This window comes from Alternaria ventricosa (genome assembly GCF_023758065.1).
Source record: "Alternaria ventricosa strain BMP 2768 chromosome Unknown scaffold_26, whole genome shotgun sequence".
Classification (NCBI taxonomy): Eukaryota; Fungi; Ascomycota; class Dothideomycetes; order Pleosporales; family Pleosporaceae; genus Alternaria; species Alternaria ventricosa.
The window spans coordinates 226,875-249,114 of NW_026055706.1; the positions used below are offsets into that span (position 1 = coordinate 226,875).

General features: G+C 52.8%; 7 protein-coding genes across 7 annotated transcripts; 4 read left to right on the forward strand and 3 right to left on the reverse strand.

Annotated features, from left to right (window-relative positions):
- Positions 1 to 273: 273 nt before the first annotated feature.
- Positions 274 to 1,140, reverse strand: J4E93_010067 (uncharacterized protein; the record flags this gene model as incomplete). The annotated part of the gene is made up of 3 exons (XM_049347953.1): positions 274 to 476; positions 533 to 826; positions 915 to 1,140. 3 exons carry the CDS (start codon positions 1,138 to 1,140, stop codon positions 274 to 276), a joined length of 723 nt encoding a protein of 240 aa, XP_049194930.1.
- Positions 1,141 to 2,013: 873 nt separating this feature from the next.
- J4E93_010068 (uncharacterized protein) lies at positions 2,014 to 2,673 on the forward strand (the record flags this gene model as incomplete). Its single annotated transcript, XM_049347954.1, has 1 exon — positions 2,014 to 2,673. The coding sequence occupies one exon, from the start codon at positions 2,014 to 2,016 to the stop codon at positions 2,671 to 2,673; it is 660 nt and encodes a 219-aa protein (XP_049194931.1).
- A 329-nt stretch (positions 2,674 to 3,002) lies between these two features.
- On the reverse strand, positions 3,003 to 3,484 carry J4E93_010069 (uncharacterized protein; the record flags this gene model as incomplete). Its single annotated transcript, XM_049347955.1, has 2 exons — positions 3,003 to 3,215; positions 3,293 to 3,484. 2 exons carry the CDS (start codon positions 3,482 to 3,484, stop codon positions 3,003 to 3,005), a joined length of 405 nt encoding a protein of 134 aa, XP_049194932.1.
- A 188-nt stretch (positions 3,485 to 3,672) lies between these two features.
- Positions 3,673 to 6,651, forward strand: J4E93_010070 (uncharacterized protein; the record flags this gene model as incomplete). Its single annotated transcript, XM_049347956.1, has 1 exon — positions 3,673 to 6,651. One exon carries the CDS (start codon positions 3,673 to 3,675, stop codon positions 6,649 to 6,651), a length of 2,979 nt encoding a protein of 992 aa, XP_049194933.1.
- Positions 6,652 to 7,216: 565 nt separating this feature from the next.
- J4E93_010071 (uncharacterized protein) lies at positions 7,217 to 9,761 on the forward strand (the record flags this gene model as incomplete). Its single annotated transcript, XM_049347957.1, has 3 exons — positions 7,217 to 9,083; positions 9,170 to 9,307; positions 9,439 to 9,761. 3 exons carry the CDS (start codon positions 7,217 to 7,219, stop codon positions 9,759 to 9,761), a joined length of 2,328 nt encoding a protein of 775 aa, XP_049194934.1.
- A 479-nt stretch (positions 9,762 to 10,240) lies between these two features.
- On the reverse strand, positions 10,241 to 11,618 carry J4E93_010072 (uncharacterized protein; the record flags this gene model as incomplete). Its single annotated transcript, XM_049347958.1, has 3 exons — positions 10,241 to 11,083; positions 11,133 to 11,216; positions 11,268 to 11,618. The coding sequence occupies 3 exons, from the start codon at positions 11,616 to 11,618 to the stop codon at positions 10,241 to 10,243; spliced, it is 1,278 nt and encodes a 425-aa protein (XP_049194935.1).
- A 5,450-nt stretch (positions 11,619 to 17,068) lies between these two features.
- Positions 17,069 to 19,003, forward strand: J4E93_010073 (uncharacterized protein; the record flags this gene model as incomplete). The annotated part of the gene is made up of 2 exons (XM_049347959.1): positions 17,069 to 17,369; positions 17,421 to 19,003. 2 exons carry the CDS (start codon positions 17,069 to 17,071, stop codon positions 19,001 to 19,003), a joined length of 1,884 nt encoding a protein of 627 aa, XP_049194936.1.
- Between the last annotated feature and the right edge of the window lie 3,237 nt (positions 19,004 to 22,240).

Sequence of the window (22,240 nt, forward strand, 5' to 3'; positions counted from 1 at the left end):
AGATACACGTATCGGTGCGTCACTTATTCGGTGACTGATACCAATGATCCAAGGTGAGGGTTGAACTCCAGTGGCTCTCAGCACGTTTCGGGTTATGGTGCAGAGGGTTTTGGGTTGGTAGTTGGCGGGTCTTAGAGTTTTGTACCCGCAAGCAATGAGCTTGGAGTGGCTTGTTCATATTCTTTATACTACTGTAGCTCTACAACTTCATGTGTTCTTATACATATCTTCGTTTCCCATCATCTTGATGTCTTGCTCTCGTTAATGTCCCACTCATTCATAGGGTCTCATAAGCTCATTCCCCGCCACAGATTCGGCAAAGTTCTCCAACGCCGTAGTGTGGCACCAAGGCTTCAATCTAATCTCCTTCAGGATGGTGCTCGAGAAACATCCCGACCAGCCCATTCGAGGCAGTTGCGCCGTTACCTGTTCGATGACCTCCCGGCCTATGAGATGCGGTTGTAGTCCCATGTTGTCTGAGTAATGTCAATCAGTTGAATACACAAACAACGACAATGGGAGTGTGACTTACCGAACTCAGTAGCGATCTGTATCATCTGCACCATCGCACTGACCGTGCCTGTCTCACCGGGATCCTGGTGGCGGATGATGGCCTCGGCAACGCTCTCTGCTTGGATCTTGTGAGCTCCGAACTCCTGCAACTTTGTCAAAGCGAGAAGGCCGCCTTGGAACTCGAAGGACATGTGCGTGTTCGACATGTTCTCGTCGGTCGTGCCGATGTCGTGGAATAGGCAGGTCAGTGCCCAGGTTTCGAAGAAGGCACTTGAATGGTAGTCCGGGAAGTAATGTTGGATGATGTAGATACCTTTCATACATTGTTAGTAGAACTGAAGAGCTTATAGTTGTTTCCATTATTGTGGCGATGGGGAGCATTGGTGTCGAAGAATACGTACCGTAGCAGAATACCCTCATGCTGTGATTGTAGGTCTCCTTAGACAGATGTTCCTGTGCATACTTGCGCGCCTTGTCTGTCACGTCGGTTACAGGCCAGGCGTCCATGGGGTCTGAGTAGGAATCATTGTTCATCTCTTTAACATCCTCAGCAGACGGGACGTTGGAGCGATTCCTTGGGACGGCAATCCAGCCAAAGTTCTCAGGTGTCCATTTTCCATGAGACATGTTGGATGCTTCGAATAGAATAGTACTCTTGAGGGGAGTTACAAGTGAGAGGAGGGCGTTGGTGATTAAGTTTGAAGTTGTGATGGCGCGACTTTAAGTATGCTTGCTGTATACAGATGCGCCTTTCGTCCTAGATAGGTTAGACTTGACAAGAGCTCATCTAGGCGAAGTCTGCCAGGTAAGCGCGACACATCAGCGAATGACCTTCAGCTTTTCATGCTGACGTTGTTTGACAAATTTTCATCATTCTGGAATTTGTTTTGCCATTAGCAACTATTGCATCATGTACGTCATATTCATCTCCGACCACGGTGACGATCGATGATTAGGAGATTAAGTGCGCCTGGCTGTGTGAGCGGATGTTGTGCCATGTATAAGTAAAAACGTGGTAGGATTGAGGCGATAGCCAAGCCGATGGACGCGACGCAAGAATAGCAAGCCATCGTGGACAACAATGAAGATGAAATGAAGCATGAATATGATGGGTTGTTGGATCACTTTATCGATAAGGGATGACTAAGAAATGATGATGACCGAGGCCGCAGATCTAAAGTTTTGGTGACATCAACGTGGAACGCGTCTCACAGGCACGATCAAGCTTCAATTGTCGTTATGAAGCCACAATCCACAGCCAGAGCATTGCGCTCGATACGGCGAGGACTATCGCAAACCCCACCAAGTCGAACAATAACTAAACAATCGCCATTCCGAATACCACCACCAAGCTCGCGATGCATATCGACCACCGCCCCCAAACAGCATAACCCAACACCCAACTCCACCTCCACCGTCGACCCAACAGAAGTTTCGCACTTCAATGCCCTCGCATCATCATGGTGGGACCCCCACGGCCCCTCCCGCCTCCTCCACCTCATGAACCCGCTCCGCCACGACTTCATAACTTCATGCCGCTCTTCGACGTCCCCACCAAACCCGTCGGAGAAACTACGATATCTAGACATTGGCTGCGGCGGCGGCATCTTCGCCGAATCAGCCGCGCGCCTACCCACCACCACCTCCGTCACAGCAATCGATCCTACACCACAAGTCCTCTCCATCGCCGAAGCGCACAAGCGACGCGACCCCACACTCACCTCGCCGGGTAAACTTACATACTTGAATACTTCTATCGAAGACCTACCGCGTCCGAAATCAGACACAGAAGCCTTCGACATTGTCACGCTGTTCGAAGTAATCGAGCACGTAAACGCGCCAGGCCCGTTCCTCGAACACGTTCTCCCGCATGTCAAGCCTGGTGGCTGGTTGATAATGAGCACGATTGCGCGGACGTGGACGAGCTGGGTTGTTACGAATGTGGTCGCGGAGGATGTTTTGGGTATTGTGCCCAAGGGGACGCATGAGTGGAGTAAATACGTCAACGAAGAGGAGTTGAGGAGTTGGTTTGTAAAACAACCTGGTTGGGGAAATGTCAAGTGTATGGGTGTTGTGTATGTGCCGGGTTTGGGGTGGAAGGAGGTAGCGGGGAGTCAGGATTGGGGGAATTATTTCTTTGGTGTTAGGAGGGAGGGTTGAGGAGGGGATGAAGAGGGGTGTGGTGATATGATGTGATGTGTAAGTGTTATGGTCAGATGGGAGCATATGATACCCAAGTAATGTACAATATATACAACATCATAGCCGCCTGGCTTTTACGTACGCTATGCTTCCTCGAAGTCTTCATACACGGCGCTGTGGCAACGTTATGCGAAGCGCCCCGCTATATTTGTGTTTGTCGCAATGGTGCGCATGCGCTAGGTTTTTCCCCATAGCATCGTGGTGTGTTCCACCGCTTCTTCATATCATTTCCCTCTCAATATTGGTCCCGAGATATTGTAGTCGCCTTGAGCCCTTCTCAGCCGTCTTCATGACTTTGTTGCGGGTCTCTCCTCAAACGGTGTCGGTATATTCCTGCCTGAGGCTACCGCTTCACTCCCTGTCTCCACGAGATCATGTCCACCGGCCAGCTTCCACGCCCTCAGGTAGTCTTCGCCGGTGAACCGCTTTTCGTAGTTCTCCGCCTTGCCGACGTCAAGTCCTCGTACCTTTTCTAGACTGGAGTCTACGAAGGGTGTCAACTAAGCAGGTGTTAGTTTCCGACCTTTCGATTGGATCTTCCCAATCCGTGGCAATCCCAAAGAGCCTTTCTACGAACCTCGCTGTTTTTGGTGCCGTGAATTGGGTACACATATGTCCGTATCTTGCTCCAGTCGGGTGTGAAGTTTCCGTATCGGTTGATGGTGCCCATGGATCCCACGCGGTTTCCCTTGTAGTATTCCTTGCCGGCTTGTTTGGGTGAAAGCGGCAGGCGCCGCAGCATCTTCTGGAGCGAGGCTGTGGGCTGCATGGCGGCGATTTAGCTGGACCCTGCCGTTGGAACGAGCGATGCGACAACGTCGATGATGGTCGCGGTCAATCTTCGAGGCGTTTGCGGAGTTTGGAGCGGAGGTGGGCGTGGCCCGTGCACCAAAAAAGTGCAAACCCAGAAGTTCTGCATGTCGCTCCGCCGCCTTGCCTCTCAACCACAACGCCAATATGCCGCCACGAGTAGCACGCAGCTCGATTCAAAGCGGTGGCGCTTCAAGCAAAGGCAATGCGAAGTCGCGAAACCCCAAGAAAGCGCAGAAGCGCGCCCTCGACGCCTTCTCCATCGCCCAGTACGAGAATCCAGACGATGCGAAAGTGCGCAAGAACCGCTTAGGCGAATTCGACCCCGCCTTCAACCGCAAGCGCGCGCGCGATGACGACGAAGAGGACGACGAGGATGAGGACGAGGACGACGGGCCCAAAAGGCGCAAGAAGAAGTCTGGTGATGAGAGCTATGACGAAGGAAGCGACTCGGAGGGCAACACCTGGCAGATGGGCCACGTTGAAGACGACGACGATGACGAGAGTATCGACTCGGACGAGGCGTTCGGGGAGAGCGACGAAGAACGCTTCGAAGGCTACACGTTCAGAGGCAGTTCCAAGAACCACAAGGGAAAGGCAAAGAAGTCGAAACGAGAGCAAGACATGATGGACGAGGATGGCGACATCGATCTTGACGAGGGCGACAGTGCAGATGGAGAGGAGGAAGACGAGGACGATCTTGGCGAAGATGCTATCGATCTAGCTACTGCCTTGGATCAATACGAGGAGGATGAGGCTGAGGAGCGAAGGGAAAAAGATAAGAAGAAGAAGGCCTCCGCGTTCGACGACAGCGACTCGGAACCAAGCGAAGGCGAAGATCCCGCGGCAGATGGCGCATCTGACCTCTCGTCCGACGAAGAAGACGAGGATGACCGCCAGGCACAATTGCAGAACTTAATCTCTTCGTTGGCTTCGCGGGAAGACGACAAACTCAAGGGCAGGAGAGTGGATGTCCATGAGTCGGCTGCACCGGACGAGTTCGGTGTGTCCCGCAAAGTCGACCTTCTCAGCTTCAAGCCCAAGGTCGCCGACGCGGAGAAGAAGAAGGCTCTCAAGCTACTGCAAGACGACAAATCCTCAAAACGAAACGATATTGCTAGGAAATTAGACGCGCCCCTACCGAAGCGACAGCAAGACAAGCTCGACCGCGCCGCGGCCAACGCCAAAGCGAACGAGACTCTTGAGAGGTGGACCGACACCATCAAGCAAAACCGCCGCGCCGAACATTTGATGTTCCCTCTCCAGAACCCTACCGGAGGCGACATGGGCGAGAAGACACTTCTTCCCACAACGACCGCTGCACCTACCAACGATCTCGAAAGTACGATTCAGTCCATCCTCCAGCAGAGCGGGCTGTCGAACGGCAAGGAAGACGAGGAAAAGATACAGAAGTGGGAAGAGCTCCAAACGAACAAACTTCCAGTCGAGGAGGTCCTCAGGCGACGCGCTGAATTGCGAATGCAACGAGAGCTATTGTTCCGTGAAGAGGTTCGCGCCAAGCGCATCAAGAAGATCAAGAGCAAGTCTTATCGGCGAGTGCACCGCAGGGAGCGCGAGAAGCTGCTGGAGAAGGAACGTGAGCAGCTCAAGGCCGATGGCGTTGATCTGTCTGAGGAAGAGCGTGAATACAACGATCGCCGGAGAGCAGAGGAACGCATGGGGGCTAAGCATCGCGAGAGCAAGTGGGCCAAGGGTATCAAAGCCACTGGAAGGGCGAATTGGGACCAGGACGCGCTCGACGGTGTGACTGAGATGGCCAGACGGAATGAGGAGCTTCGTCGTCGCGTTGAGGGCAAGACCGTGCGCGATGACGATGAGGAAGCATCTGATGTGCCAAGCGAGGAGGAAGAGAGCGACGATGACGACGATCACTCGGACAATGACGCGCTGCAACAATCCCTCGGAAAGCTCAAGTCGAATCCCTTCTCGACTAAGGAGTCTAAGCTGGGTCAGATGGCCTTTATGCAGAAGTCCGAGGCTGCGAAACGCGCACAGAACGACGAAGCTGTTGAAGCCCTAAGACGCGAGCTTGCAGGTGAAGACAGCGATAACGCCGAAATCGATGAAAACGCTACTAAGGCGGGACGGAGAAGATACGGGCCCAACGCCGACGTGTCAGCTCCGGCTATACAGATCAACCGCAGCGAGTTCGAGGAGCACGAAGGTTCTGACGCAGAGAACGAAATTAACCCGACTGCGGAAGGCGAAGAGTCTGTTGCGGACGCAGCATCAGCTAGAAAGCCTGCCAAAAAGAACGGCTTGAGTGGTCTCTCGAATGGTGTCCGCAAAGAGCGCAAGGCTGCCGCACCTGTAGAGAACGGCAGCGGAGAGTCCAACCCTTTCTTGACCAAGGCGAAGAAGGAGAAGAAGACCACAACCGAGCCTGAGCTCTTCTCAGCCACAAGTAGTACGACCACCACTACGCAAGCTAAGGCCGTCGCTCCTAAGCCTACGCCCAAAGCCAAGCCTCAAAAGAAGTCAAAGCAAGCGGCCAAACCTCAAGAAACCAAGGTAGACGACTTCTTGAAGCAACGCGTTACAACGGCCGATGACGATGGTTGGGCGACTGTCATTGGTGGGCAAGAAGATGAGGACATGGACGAGCAAGGCATCGAAGACGTGGGTATCGATCTTGACGTCGTCATGCGCAACCAAGCTCTCACAGCAAAGGGTTTCGCCGGCGACGACGTTGAAGCCGACTTCGACGCCGAAAAGAAAGCCACCATCGCAGATGAAGAAGCAACCGAAGAAGTTTCTATCCTCCCCGGATGGGGCTCCTGGACCGGCGACGGCATGTCCAAGGCCGAGAAGAAGCGCAACCTCGGCGCCAAAACGGTCACCAAGAAGCCCGGTATCGATGCTGATAGGCGGAAAGACAAGAAAATGGACAAGGTCATCATCAATGAGAAGAGGCAGAAGCCTAACGTCAAGTATATGGCTAGCCAGCTACCGTTCCCGTTCGAGAACAGGGAACAGTATGAGAGGAGTTTGCGCGTGCCAAAGGGCAAGGAGTGGGTCACGAAGAAGACGCATCAAGACGTTACGAGGCCGAGAGTTATTGTTAAACAGGGTGTTATTGCACCACTGCGGAAACCGCTGGTCTGAGCGAACGGTATTAGCCAAACTTTCGCTTACCTTGTAATGGAAGCGGATCAACTTTGCAATCTTACTTGTCTGTCATGTGCTGGCAGTCACCTCTGCAAGCCACGTGGAAAAGCTTCTCCTTCCACTTACACCGTGACTTTCCCCTCCTGCCGCCTTTCCTTACAGAGTCACATGTTACGATCCACCACTGCACGTCATTTTTCTCTTGTTTTTCTTCTTTCTACTCAGTGATACATCGTACATTCCTTCGCAATGCCGCCGTGGTGCGACCGTTTGACCGCGCAAATGCGCAAACCTCGTGTTATTGAGCAAACTAGCCAGGCGTCACTTCCCAACTCTCACTGCGCCCATCGCGACAGTAACACCAGACAATGGGTCTTTCGCAGCCTGCAGACCGCATTCTACAACCTAAGCCGATATCGCCGCTACCCACCTACTTGTCTATACACTGTATTGATACACGATCACTACCACGCCTACGAACATATACAAAAAGACTGACACGCAGTTCGCATCGAGCACTCGGCTCAGGTAGCTCCCCTTTCAAACCCCTAAGATAGCGTCGATGGGACCATCGCAATCCCGCGTCGGCGACCCCCGACCGGTTTCGAAGTCTTCGAAATCGAGCAAGAAGGATGGCTGGTTCGGAACATTGCGCGAGACGCGTAAAGGCATCAAGACCTCGCTAGGCTACAACGGCTCGACCGTTCCCGACGAGATACCTCCCGATAACATCTTCACGCCTATACAGCAAGACAGCATTCTTCCACAGATACCGATTGGCCGTCATCACCCAGTTCCTAGAACGGGGGTGGAGGATGACGACAAGACGACTCTGCACACGAACAAGTTCTACGCCAATGCGTTTCTAGGACAGCAAAACCAGCCTATCTGGACACATCCGTACTCGATATGGTGGGGCAAGTCGGCATCGGATGTGGGAACGGTGCAAACATGGGGCATGTGCGTGAGCCATATTGAGGAGAAGGATTTGGTTTTCGAGCCGGGACACCCTGCGAAGGGCTATATCAATCCGCTACACAAACAGCATCTCATTCTCAGCGCCGTCGAACTCGATGCTCGGACAACCCTTACCACAGACACTCATCTCCCCTTCTCCGTCAACATCAACCTCAACGCGCACTCTACCCCTAAAGAACCTAAAATCATCTTCCCTGTTGTTCAAGGCATGAGCTTCGTCACAGCTGGCTATCGAGACGCAACGCCCATGATACAGACTGGCGGTCGCGGCTTCGTAGACGTTGTAGGTCCGATCATCATGGGCCGTACAGTCAAGTATCGTCTGAAAGACAAGGACGGAGCGTGTTGGGCCATGTACATCAATCCAGTAGCGAGTCTCGACTACGACGCCACAAAGTTCGCCAGAATCAATGCCAACACGCTCGTCGGCCCGCCAGCGTTCAAGGGCACGATCCAAGTGGCAAAGAACCCACTCGGCGCAGAAGGAGAAGCCATGTACGACCGAGCCTGCGGAGCCTTCGTATGCGAAGCCCGACTCACCGCCGTAGTACCAGACGGCAAAGGCATCTACACATTCCGATACACAAAGATTGGCCACTCGCCCTTACTCATGTTCGCCCTACCGCACCACATCCAATCCCTCGACCCCGAAATGCGAAACCAGATAACCAACCTGCGCCTCCGCACCACAACCAAAGGCATAGCCACAGCCATCTGGGCCGAAAAGCTCACCTTCATCGAACCCGCCATCCCCCTAACCATGCACTTCGGCCCCTGGAACCCCACCATGAGCGCAAACGCCAAAGTGCGTTATCCGCCTGAAGTCCTCGCCTTCATCGCCGCAGTCGCAGAACGCGACCTCCGCCGCGCAATGACCGAACGCATACCACAAGACTCCATGTACTTTGCCGGCAAAGCTCTCTCGAAATTCGCAACCATCGTCTGGGTCATCAAAGACGTGTTGAACCACGAAGCCATCGCAAACGCGGGTTTAGACAAGTTGAAACAGGAATTCGCGCGGTATGTTGAAACTCAACAGCGGCACCCCCTTTACTACGACGACAGCTGGAAAGGCGTCGTCTCCGCCGCTGGCTTCACGGACCCAAATGCTGATTTCGGGAATACGTATTACAATGACCATCACTTCCACTACGCATACTTTGTCTACACAGCCGCTGTTATCGGGTATCTGGATCCGGAGTGGTTGAACCAAGGGGATAACAAGGCGTGGACGAATATGTTGGTGAAGGACTATGCGGAGAGTGATTATAACGGCCGGGACTACCCTTTTCAACGTGCGTTTGACTGGTGGCATGGACATAGTTGGGCGAAGGGATTGTTTGAGAGTGCGGATGGCAAGGATATGGAGAGTACGGGGGAAGATGCGTTTTCTTGCTATGCGGTTAAGATGTGGGGGAGGGTTAGTGGGGATGCGAATATGGAGAAAAGGGGTAACGTTACCATACCCAAACAACTGCTAAAACGACTGCGGGTTGGGATGTGAAGATGTGAAGAGTGGACTGACAAAGCGTAACAGGAAACCTCCAACTCGCCATCCAAGCCCGCTGCTTCAACTCGTACATGTACATCCGCTCCAACAACACAAACCACCCAAACCGCTACACGCAGAACAAAGTCGCGGGTATCCTGTTTGAGAATAAAATCGATCACGCGAGTACGTATGCCCGTCATAGTACCTTTTGCTGTTGCTGTAAGGCCCATCACCACACCCACACACACACATACATACCAAGAGCCCCTTCCGCCTCCCCGTCTACCCTACTGTTGGCTAACACACCCGAACAGCGTACTTCGGTCTCGAAACCTCCCTCATCCACGGCATCCACATCGTGCCCATTTCGCCATGCACCTCGCTCATCCGGCCCAGGGGGTTTGTAAGAGAGGAATGGGATACGTTCTTCACGGAAGGGCGGGCGAATGTGGAGGGAGGGTGGCGCGGGATCTTGTATGCGAATCTTGCGTTGATTGATCCGAGAGCGAGTTACTCGTTCTTCAGGGATGGGATTGATGGGTTTTGGGATGAGAGGTGGATTGATGGTGGGGCGAGTAGGACGTGGTATTTGGTTTGGGCGGCGGCTTGGGGGGAGTTTGCTAAGGCGGGTCGGTAGGGGGTTAGTGATGTGATGAGATTGATGGTGAGGTTGGAAGGCGGGGTATTGTCTGAGTAGCTTGTCATGAGAATGTGAGCATCCACAACGAGAAGAACAGGCAAATATTTCTTGACAGTTCATTTCATCCTACATATACAAATCCTCCCCTTCCTTCTATCCACCGACATGAGGTCCCTGCCAAGCTCAGACCACATTCGATCGTCAAGCCACACTCCACTTTTCGGCAGCCGATCGTTCCGATGCACTGCCACAAGTAGATATAACGCCAAGAACAGCTGCACCGCCCCACAGATACTCGTACAAGCAGACTAGGAACTAAGGAAATGCAGTAGCAAATAGGAAATCAAAGAGGCCCTTCCGTTCTGTAGTCTTGTGCCAAGATATATTAGAGCAGAACATAGATTGTACAAAGGAAATGGGATTCATCGCGCCGCTCAGCGAACGCGAATCCATTGCAGCTAGCACGCTTGCACGCTCTAGGTGGAGGCGAAGAAGCGCTTGACAACATCGACGGTGATGTCGCCAGCTGCGTTGTCGGGGTAGATGTAGAACGCAAGCGCGATTATGGCGTAGATGCCAATGCACATGGCGCCCTCGAGGTAGTTGCTCTTTCCGTCCTGGATGAGGTAATTGACGATCAAGACCGAGATGAAGAAAATCATGGTCTCGAAGCCCTGGAAGTGGAGCGTCATGGGCTGACCCATGATCCAGCCGAGGATGACAAGGAAGGGAGTGACGAAGAGAGCGATCTGCATGGAAGATCCAATGGCGACGTTGATAGCGAGGTCCATCTTGCCCTTGTATGCAACGATGACGGCGGTGACGTGCTCGGCGGCGTTTCCGACAATCGGGATCAAGACCAAACCAACGAATGTTTTGCTGATGTGGGCGGATTCAACAATCGAGTCGATACTATCAACGAGGAACTCGGCGCATACAGCGACAAGGACGGTAACGATCACGAGCGCAACACCGGCAGCGACGGGAGACAAGATCTGAGCCTCCTCCTCCTCACCGCCACCCTCTTGGTTCTCGACATCAGCGAAGAGGCTGTGGTGAGAGTAGAGCTGGAAGTAGAGGTATAGGATGTAGAGAATGAGCAGGATAATGGCAGTGCCGTGGGAGAGGACCAGGATGTTCTTGTCAGTCTCGAGGTTGTCCTTCTTGTTGTCACCGTGCATGACAGCGTAGAGGGTGGCGGGGATGATGAGCGAGGCGGATGCGACGGCCATGAGCGATGACATGGTAGATGCGACGGTCTCGTTGAATCGGCTCTCGTGTTGAGTCAGGCCCGCGGCGAGGAAGCAGCATCCGAGCACCTGGTCACAGTCAGCGCTGAAGTATGAGTAATGGAATAACTTGACTCACAAGAAGGATGTTGGACAGAATACTGCCCAGCATGCTGGCTTGGACAATTCGGATTTCGCCCTGCTTGAGCGCAACGATAGAGACCTGTTGCGGTTAGCCAATGTTGCAGCGCAATGGATGCGCGCGGAAGCTTACAATGAGTTCGACGGCATTTCCAAATGTCGCATTCATCAAACCACCAAGAGTTTGGCCAAGCTTAGCGGATAGCTCCTCAGTCGCGAAACTCAGGAGGGCAGCAAGAGGGATAATAGCGATGAAGTTGAGGACGAAGACGACGGTAGGGTTCCAGTGCAATGCGCCGGCGATGATGCCGAGCGGCACGAAGACGAGGAAGACGTTGACGTAGTTGCTGGCGAGTGTCGCGTAGATCAAATGCAATACATGCTTGGGCATAGTCTTGACGCGCGACTCGTCTTCATAATTCTGGGTGCGCCCGATGAGCGGGGTGTGCTCATCGTGGAGCCGGCCGTTGGCGGGCTGGGGCATGGCTTGCTGCTGGTGACGGTGATAACTCTGTGCTCGACCGTGACGGTGGAAAGACTGCTTTATGTTTTCTGCCAAGGGCACAGGTTAGCGATATATAATTCGTGGGCCGAGTGCGCGATGAAAGTTGATGATGGTGCTGTGCTGCGCCCCGGTCGGTCGGTCGGCGGCGATGGAGGTTTGGTTAGGAAAGCCGAACAACGATGGTGTTGTAGGGTCGATCCAAATACCAAGGCTGCGCGAAGCGACTATGACAAGGCCGGCTAACTGCCGCGTGCGGGAAAATGAATCAAAAGGGCCATTGTTACTCACTCATTGCTGTTCGGGAGAAGAGTCAGATGCGCACGGCGCGGGAAAGCTAGCAGTATATGACTTGTCGAAGCCAAGCTCGCTGGTCTGGTAGGTAGCTGCCGGATGCACGCCCTGCGATTGGCGGAAGACAGGCTAGGAGAATTGGCAAATGCTTTGAGGTTGTGTCTTCGCAGCGAGGACCCGGCGAAAGTGGTTAGTTATCGAGAGGGGGAGGAGGGCAGTGCTGGCTTGCTGTTTTCCTGGCCGGTTGAGATGACGAGGTGGTTGGTGAGGTAGGCTGTGTAGACGCCAAGCGGGTACCAGCGCATGGTTTAGCTCGGGAGCTGCCAGGTTGCCCAGGGGAAGTGGAGCATATCGTCACATATTTCCCTCACTAATCGCCACGCTGTCTCAGAAGCTGCAGAGACTCGAATCGCGGTACTCATACTGCATTATCACCAGCCTCATGAGTTTTGAACATGTGTGCCTCGGTGCGCGCTTCAGCCAGAGCTGATGATGTCATCACCCCGTCGCGCTTGCCCGCCAAGTCCAATCTGAGTCTGGAGTGGCCCATGCACGTCAAAACAACCGCTTGCAGATCATTCAATTGGCCCACCGCCGACCGTCTAATCAAAAAGTTCGTTTTGAGCGCTTCACTTCGGTACGTCGCGGACTGCCAAGTGCGCGGACGAGATTCACTGATAACAACACTGCCCGCTGTGTTCGTCGCTCAATGTGAACAGCCTCACCGCTTCTACGAAGTAAGCCCGAGTCTTACAGTTGACAATGTACAGCGTGGCAAGGGATACTTGGCGCGCCATATCCTCTCTACGAGGATACACCACGGAGGTACATGGCTCGAACTCCGCCTTCGTGGCTGACTGACATGTTGATCTTTTTCCGTGGCGGAGCTGTAAGAAGAGTTCTTGGAGTGTTGGTAGGCAGACTTCTGACTTCGGTCTTGGATGAGGTCTTCAAGGTCTTCGTCGGCTCATCACTAATATTGCTGTAGCGTGCTCTGCATTGCTTTGCGCGGCGATGCATCCTTTGGTTGCTTTGTTTCGATGCCTGGACAGTTTCTGGCTTCCGTACCCGAACGTGAAGAGTCTTCCAGCAAGGTATATGGTTGTGCACGTTGAGATTGAAATAAACGAGATATGGAGCAAGTCCTCTCACTGACTATTCCAAATGATGGTTGTCCCAATGTTTGAATCACTGGCTACTGCTCGAATGCGAACGTCAATAATAGTTGTGGGGGTTCGTCAAGCATACTGAGGAAACATCCATCGACGTTATGTTCTAGTTTGCTTGGGTACGCATGAGTAATTTCTTTCCTGCTAATCATGTTGCTACGACTTCAACAGGTCGATGAAAATGTCAGTTGTATCGCTTATATTCCCAAGGAAAAGTACAGGCGAAAGACATGCGTGGGGTGATAGCATTGGTATCAACATAAAGTGCCGATCCTGTTCAAACCCAGCCGAATATAGGCGTAACATCGCAACTTGATTTTGGTCCATAATCGTTGTTCCTTTCCAAGCGGCCCGTGTATGATCACTTCTTTGTACACCGGGTACTTCGTGTTCCCGGCCAGCTGCTCAGCCTCTTCTTCGGATATCAGTCGAGCTCTGTAAGATTGAAAAGCAGCGGAAACGCCCCACAGCGCTACAGAGGATGCACACATTGCACATGCTGTGATCACGAAAGCGGTGATGGAATGGCCGCTATCATTTATTTGCTGCACGTTCTACGATATCTATTAGCGAAGAAACGTGAGCAGGAAGCAGACCACTCGTACCATTCCGTAGATCGAGGATGCGAGGGAGACCGGCAAGAATACAAATGCCAGAGCCGTCACTTGGATTGTATTAGTTTGGTCCCTAGACAGCGTAGGGGTTCATCGTACGTAGCATGACTCTTTTGCTCTCCCGGATGCTCATTTCAGCCATGTAAATACTCTTCCTTGTGCCTTCCGCCGCTAGATGATCTCTGAGCTGTGACTCAGACTGTTCGAGATCCTGTACTCGAAAGGTGAAGCGTTCCATGATGTCATCGAACGCTTCTTGAAGATTCTTGTCTTTGTGCTCGAAATGTTCCCGGAAGAAGCGTGTTATCCAGCGCAGGGTATTTCGTTGATCATCAACATCTTTCCTTAATCGAGCCCATATAATGCTTGGGTCAGCAGAAACGGCCAGAGGTCCTACGGTACCACCTCGGTATTCCCCGCAATATTCTAGTATCACCCGGGACTGCAAGCCACGCATTCCGATATGAGGCACATTCAAAGGCGCTGTAGACAATTGCAGCTCAAGTAGCGCCGCTAAGCAAACGTAGAGAAAGTTGTCTTTGCCGAAATAGTTATCGCAGCCGATTCCTGATGTGATGAAGCGTTGAATGAGCCATGTGCTCTGATGGTGGTCGCCGTCAGGCTGATCAGTGGTATCGCATAATCCTTCCAGAATTTGTGATGGTCTTTTGGATGGGTACATTACAGAGCTGGTAGAGACTCTAGGCCCTGGGCCCCCAAACAGGCAACTGCTCCCCAGAAACAGGATTGCTGCAGTACTAGTTAGCTAATATGATCGCTTGGAAATGGGCGGTTGCGTATACCAGTTTTGGTCGCTTCCTCTAGCCCGGCCTCAAGGATGCACAAAGCATTCCGTCCCACACGTAAGGCCGGAGGAGTCTTGTGCCAAAATCGTGGCAAGACACCGTGGCTATCAATGTTCGGATCTTCAACACACACCTGAGCATATTCGAATAACTCAGGACCCAGATCTAACCCTATGCCAAGCATGCGTTGCGTGTGAGAGGAAATGCCGTGATACCCAGGAGTTACCACAACTACTCTGTAGGACACATTCTCATCTTGATTTTGTAGTACCGTTCGGAAGTCATCGAAAGAAAGAACTGCTATGCGAGGTCTGACACCGGTTCCATCTAGAGCGGGTAAATTTCTTGGAACGTCGACCCTATCCCCATTGTCTAGGTCATGATAAGCCCATTCGACACAACGACCGTCATCATCGAAACTCGCTAGCCACAACTCATCAACGTTGGGAACGGTCATCGGACGAGACCGTCGATCCCTTCAGTTTCCACTAGTGCTCTTCGTATGATCCAAACCCGGTGGCAGTCTTGGGAGTTGCCGAAGAATGTAAGTTAGTCGGAAGAGAATCTCCGGTATGGGCACCGCTTGTCATCATGGAATGTGTCCTTCTCCTCGATTTGAAGCTTAGACGGTTCTATCCGCTGGCAGATGGTACGGTCGTAATTTTCAGAAGAAATGTCTCATGCGAAAACCCGAAACTGCGCGACATTGCAGCGCGATGTTGTTCTTTATCAAGCACCCGTAGGGCCGCTATCTGCGATGTGTCTGCTGATCTGACATGCATATGTGCTTCTCTAGCAGTTCTCGTCCTGCCAGCTGAAGCGAGCTGAGAACCTCGCGCGCCACATCGCGATGTCAATTGGTCGGCTCAATTTCCTGTGTCACGTTCTAGCCGATCGGGACCACAAACGGACGACAAGAAGCAGTGCTGAGCGCATGGAGACCTTGACCGGTCTCGAATGACAGTTATATTGGCTTTGTGGCCTTCTATGGGTTGTGATATGCCTAACAGGCTCTGAGATCTGCTGTGCTGTGTGGTGACCGTAGTCCGCACTGCGCCAGTGCCCGTACCGCCCGAACGAGGCATCGAAGGTATGACGGTCGATATATGGGATCCATTGGAATTTCTGAAAGTCCGAAATTATCATACCAATGCCTCGGATGTGTGATTTGAATACGCGACAACTGCAAGTTACTTGGTGTGAACTTTTGTGTGATCTGGTTCGCGAAACGCATATGAGTCTGACAGCAGCCTTGCCTACGAGAGTCTTTGATAGCGGCGCATTTAGGATTCGACGAGTACTTCATATCTTCCGCGTGCTGGTACTAAAGAGATCGTAGACCGCGAGTAATTTTGTGCAGCTGGAGTTCTTTCGTAAGCTGCTGCGGCGTGGTGTCTGACTTAGGCCCACAGGTGCGCTGCAACTGCACGTTCCGAGTGATTGACACTATATATGGCGGTCGCAACGATACAAATACACGTGTACGGTGCTAGGAGCGTAAAAGACGTGTTCGGTAGTCGCGACTGCCCTCAAGCGGCCAAGGGTGCCGGGTGATGCCGACGCTTACCCATGACGTCATCGGCAAACCTCAATCTAGCGTGGCTTCCCCTTGTCTCTTCAACTACACCCAGCTGCCGTCCTGGCGCAACGTCCGCCTACTACGATCATGAGTGCATATTCAAGGGAGAAGCCCATAGCCCTTCGTAGCTCAAGCATGCCTCAGGAACTCGCACAGCTGAAGCTGCCCAATCGCGTTCGCTCCTCATCCGAAGTTTTGGTGGACACATAAACCATGTCTTCATAGATGCTATCACAAGCGAACAGCCAACTTTGTAAAGAGCATGGATATGATTGGAAATGACTTTGGTATTCCGCCGGTACTTTGCTGCCTACCGTGAGGTAGACACCACCAATATTCGGATCGATTACATGTTTCCTATACACCTGACTTTGAAAGAAGGCCAGATTTCACGTTCAGGCTAAACATGTCGCAATCATGGAATGTCAGGCTTCCATATGATCGACGGCGTCTTCAGGGAATGGCTACCGCGAGCATGACCTGTGCGCTGTATGCGTCTACCGTTGGTTCCAAGGAGTCCATGGGGGAGTAACTCTTCACAAACAGCGTCAGCAAGCCGACACGTCTGGAGTGTCTACAGCAAACAGCAACCCAATCATTCTGGTAAAGCAAAGAGTGTATGATAGCTACTCAAGAAACCGCATTCATTCCGCGACTGACATAGGCTGCGCGCCAATATAGGCGCCCTTTGCAGCCGTGACTTTATGGCCACGCGACCCATAACCCTTTTCGTGCACTCTTTGAAGGTTCTGCTTAAATTCACTACTTCAACCTACGTCAGAAAGCACGAGCCCCTTTCAAGTGTACACTTCACTACGATACGCTAACCCAGAACCGCGAAAGTTCCCAGTGACGCCTAGATCACGCGCTTAGAACGTTGATATATTCAAGCAACAGCTTCTACCGTCTCACCACTCGCGCGAGTCGTCAAAACATCCACCACTGTCTGTAACCCGACAAAGCCGCCGACATGGCTCACCTCGGATTACGCGCGAGTTGCTTTTCTCTTCCGGCCGCGCCGTACTTCTTCAGCAATGCGTACACCATCTTCGAGCATCCCAGCGGCCCATTCGGTGCGCGTGGTAGTCGCACTGGCGCTCTACCCCCTGTGGAGACATATCTTCGACAGACAGTCACCCGCTCAACCCGTGCCCCTGGACTGTCTTCTTACGCCAAATTTCGGCGCCTGGGTTCAGTCTGGTCGGTCCCGAGCAAGGCAGCGTTGAGCGCTGCGACAATTGCTTTCAAGTTGGAGCAGGAGCAGACGAAAGGTACGCCGATCTTCAGATCTAGTTAATAGGCCAAGACACTGACAGCGCCAGCACTGGACGATATTCTCAGCGCAACAAGCTTTCTGCGTTCGACTCCTCTCGCATCCACCACCCTTGTGGCCCCCACCATTGTGGCCCAGGTCGATCGAGAAGCATGGGATCACATCTTGGTGAACCTAGTTCGCATACCCCACGATAGCCTCTCCGCGACCCTTCGTGCAGTAGCGTCCGAGATCGAGCTAGCACTGGAGATGGGGGCTCTACATGTCCCGGAGCTACCCACACACTCGACTCCTGTCAAGCTTCACACATCTGACCAGATGAGCCGCCATAACAAGTTCAACCTCTTCTTGGATGACTTCCCCGCCGGCCGTGTCGCGGAAAGGGACTACAGCCTTCTCGCGGCCAAGCTCCTCGAGAACCCCGAATTCCCGGTCGTCCCGCCATGGCACGAAGAGTTCTATCTTCTGAGGCCTTGGTTCAACGTCGCGCTCGAACTTTCGGAAGACTACCCCGACAGCGATATCTTTGTGCATGAGATAATCCTGAGGAAAGTCTTCCCTGTTGTCAACAAGCATAAAGGAGCACCACCCGCGAAGAGGCTTCGCGCTGCTATTCATGCCGCGAGCCGCGACGCGCCCCCAGAGGCCGAGAAGATGATGGAAGCTGAATTAAACGCAGCTGCGCTTCTGGAACCTGGTCGCCTGCTGCAGGTCAAGATCGAAGATCTAATTCCTGACGTCGCGAAGACCGAGGAAGAACACAAGGCCTTGCGCAAGATCTCTCTGAAGGAATTGAATATCCCCCGAATCTTGGAATCTGACGACCGCAGCGTCATCCTTCTTCTACAGGCCAAGATGCGCGCCATCTTGCAAAACAGCAAGCATGTTGCCGATGTGGATGATACCTGCATCTGCGACATCATCAGCGAATACAGTGATGACGAAGGGGAGCATCACTTCAATGACCCTGTCGCGCTGAAGAATATATTTCCAGAGCGAAAGCGGAACATCGTCCTTGGGTGGGCCTCGTCCATCGAGACCCCGGTCATCCATTACGTCAAGCTCTCGGAAGCTGAGGAGACGTGCTGTGAGTCCTTGGAGCCCATCGGCGAGGCAGACGACATGACTGAAGTAGAGGGCGAGCTCCAGAAAGCGAGCGATATAGAATGGGAGCTCAAAGGTTGCACTCTCATCTTCCCCCGTGGTCACGATGGTGAGATCTTGCTCGGATATGGCTTCCAGTCAGATCAAGTGGTCTCCGAAGGACACTTCACCAACATGATCAGTGCTGCCTCGCCGTCAGAGTCAAGCTCGGATGCAAGCTCATATGAGAGCGAAGACGAGAAGGCCGCCAACCGTCGCAACTCCGACACCTCGTTGGAGAGCAATACTGCTCGGTACGACTACCAAAAGAAGCGTATCGTGATGGCTTCGGTGAAGCATTTCAATAAGCGCCGGATCACGAATCTCCACATGGCGTACGGCATTCCGCGTGGTGCGCTGGATGCAGACCAGCCAGGCTACAGCACGCCCTTTTGTTTTGCGACATGCGACGAAGCTCCGGGCCTACTGGACCAGTTCAACGCGGACTACGAGGCGAAACGTCGTGAGCGTGAACATTTTGGCGAGTGAAGGGAGATTTCCAGATGGATATCATCCCATATCGGTCGCTCCGGCAGCCTTCCAGGCTTTTGGGGCTCTTGTCCTCTCGGAGACGAGGTCGCTCCTCAAACTTGGTCATGGTATGACCGGAAGCAGGCTTGCGGACCTCGCTTCATTTTCATTATATTGCTGTACTAATCTTGTTTTATTTTCGTTGCGGTCTTGTTTTCTATCACGCATAGCGTGCGGCGTTTCCTCTACAGCCTTGATACCCATCTGTTTCCTTTCTTTCGGCGTTTGATCTCGACTGCTCTGGAATTCGAAAAGTCTGGAACCTCGCATAATTGAACACAACCTTCTACTTAATTTCTATGGCCTCTTCGTGACTGTACCACGCGATTACACTGCTCGTCACGTGCCCTTTGTAAGCTTGCGCTCCAGTTGGTGGCCCACTCTTTTCGGCTACCTTGGTTCTCAACTCTGTCCCAAGGGTAGCTTACAAGGCATCCTCACAATGCCAGACTTGCTTACTGTGGCAGTATTAGTGACTGTCCTGCATTGGCTAATGTATCGCAGGTCAACCATAGTTGCGTTAGTGCAGCTTTCGTCTTCACATTGAGATATGTATATAATAACTATCGCATTTCACAGTGAAAGTGGTAGTTTGTTCACTTTCACTCCAAAACTTTCAGACTATCTTCACCCAAGTGCACCCACCAAACCAGACACTTTCTCAACCACGCGCATACCAACATCACGCGTCCACACTTTCGAAAGCAGAACACGCAATAGCCAGCATCATGTCCTCTCAACTTGCAGCTTCCAAGAGCAACCAGTCCGCTCCAACCAACAAGCCTGTCATGCAAGAGCATAACAATGTTGTCGTGGAGCAAATTCACCCAGAGAAGCCAGACCACCAAGACTGCCCAGAATTCCAGGCAGCCCGTAAGCACGAAGCCTTCTTACAACATATTCACGCCTCGCCAGCATGGATGGCTGAAATGTATTTCAGCAAGATGTCTGATCAAACACGGCAAGATTTCGACGAAACTACCGACAAGACTAAACGATACTGGGCGCAACATCCCGACCTTTTCTTGCTACATTTTGGTAACTCTGGATCAAGCTCTGAGGCATCCAGTGGGAATCAGTCAACGCTGCCGTCGCAGGTTTCGTCTGAACTTGCTGAAGATGGGCACGGTGATTACAAGACATTCACCCACGCACCAAGGCCGCGCCGCGAACAGCGGATCGCCGCCGACTTGGAGGAAATGATCGAACAGGCTGATAGCTACGATCCAATCTCCTGTGATACCTACGAAGCTGCCCACGATTCGCCGGAGAGGATGCCGAGGCAGCGTGACAACTACGAGACGTTCCAGAACCGGTGGCAGCAACGTCTATACGCATTGTGGGGACGACATCAGAACTACGCGCGGCCGAGCTTCGTTCATTGGTATCCCGAGGAGTATACACAGCGGCGGCAGGGTCAACAATTACCTCCGTATCAGCAATGTCATCCTCAACCACCACCATGGATTGAGCAATACCAGGGTAGTGGGCATATGTATGCGCCTGAGTATCATGCTCAGTACCAGCAGCAGTATATTCCATGGCAGCCAGGATTTGGCTACTACAGACAGTTGCCAGTACGATGGCCAGCACATGAGGCACATCAACGCCCGCATTTTAACACTTATGCGGATGAGATGACATCGATGGGCTTCGCACGCTGAATGGATAAGGTTCAATTCATAGCCTACACCCTAACACCGACGAGCATATTCTACAATCCCAACGCCTCACTAATACCTCCGGTAAGGTTACCCAAAATATTCGACCCACCTACAATAGCAAAGAACACATCCTTGTACGAATCCCTATCACCAACCGTTAGCACATATCTCCCACACAACCAGACAGTCAGAAAGAACACTTACGCCACAATCTTGACCCCCTCCAGTAACGGCTCCGGTGAACTAGACTGCAACTGCACAATCATCAACCCCAAACTGGGCAACGTCGTCGGCAGCACACTGGGCCTCCACCCCAGCTCAAACGGCAACTTCTCCATCTCAAACAAACTCCTCACATACTCAAGCTTGGCCTTACCCGTAACCGGATCGCCCATAGTAGAAAGATACAAAGCATTCTCCCCATAACTCAACACCGCCTCCCTAGCCCCATACACAAACTCCGGATTGCTCTTCTGACTATCCAATGTCCTTGCATACTTCGCCTTACTCGCCGTCGGGATATCCGTACGCTCTTTCCCATTGAAGAAGGAGATATATTGCTGCCACGTGGGATTATGGAAGGGCTGCGGGTTAGCGAAGTAGGCGTCTTGGCGCGACATGCTGGCGTCGTGCTCGATGGGGAAGTTATGCATAGACAGATCGTCGAGATCGAAAGAGCCGCCTAGCGGGTTTGGAGAGGAGAGTAGACCCGCGGCTCCTATGGCGGTGGTGAAGTCTGCGCCCATGTTTAGGCCGGCGGCGAGGCCGGCGATTAGGTGGGGGATGGTCATGTTGCGCCCGTTGCGGTGGATGAAGTCGTGGTTTGCTAGGGCGTTGAGGCCGGGGCAGGGGGAGCGTACGTCACCGCTGGTAGCGGGATGCCAGTTTGTCCATCGAGGGTCGCTTGCGGGTGCTGGGGCGAGCGAAGTGAGGAGGTTCGCTATGTCGGTTGGGAGGTCCAGGAGGCCTTTTCCTGATATTACGCTTGCTCCGACGAGCACTGTGGTGATGAGTGTGGAACGCATCTTTCGTAATCCAAGAACGTATGGATGTTAACTTGTGATCTGTCAAATGAAGGTTGGTGAAGTAACAGTCAATAAAAGCGATAGTAAACACAAAAACGTTCCACGACAGACGCCCATCCCGCCCTTAAGCTTTCCCACATCCACTACTCAGGTACTACCGTGCCTCCCCATCATCCCCCCATCCATCCAATGAACACGACCCCAATCCCGCTGACCCCTCATCCTCCTCTTAAAGCTCTGAATCGTGCCTCGGAGCCTTCCCATAGCGTCACGTAGCTCGCATAGTCCCGCGTAGTTCCTGCATAGCTAGTCATAGCCGACATATAGTCCCCACGCATTCACGTAGTCACCCGTAGTCAATCACTACCTCAACTGGTCAGATCGTGTACATCACCACGGACCTGGACGCCGTGGCTGATCGTCTCCTGCTGATCGGCGGCTAGGTGCGCCAGATCGACAGACTCCAGACCCACGACGGGAAGATCGGTGATGCGAAGTAATTGGAA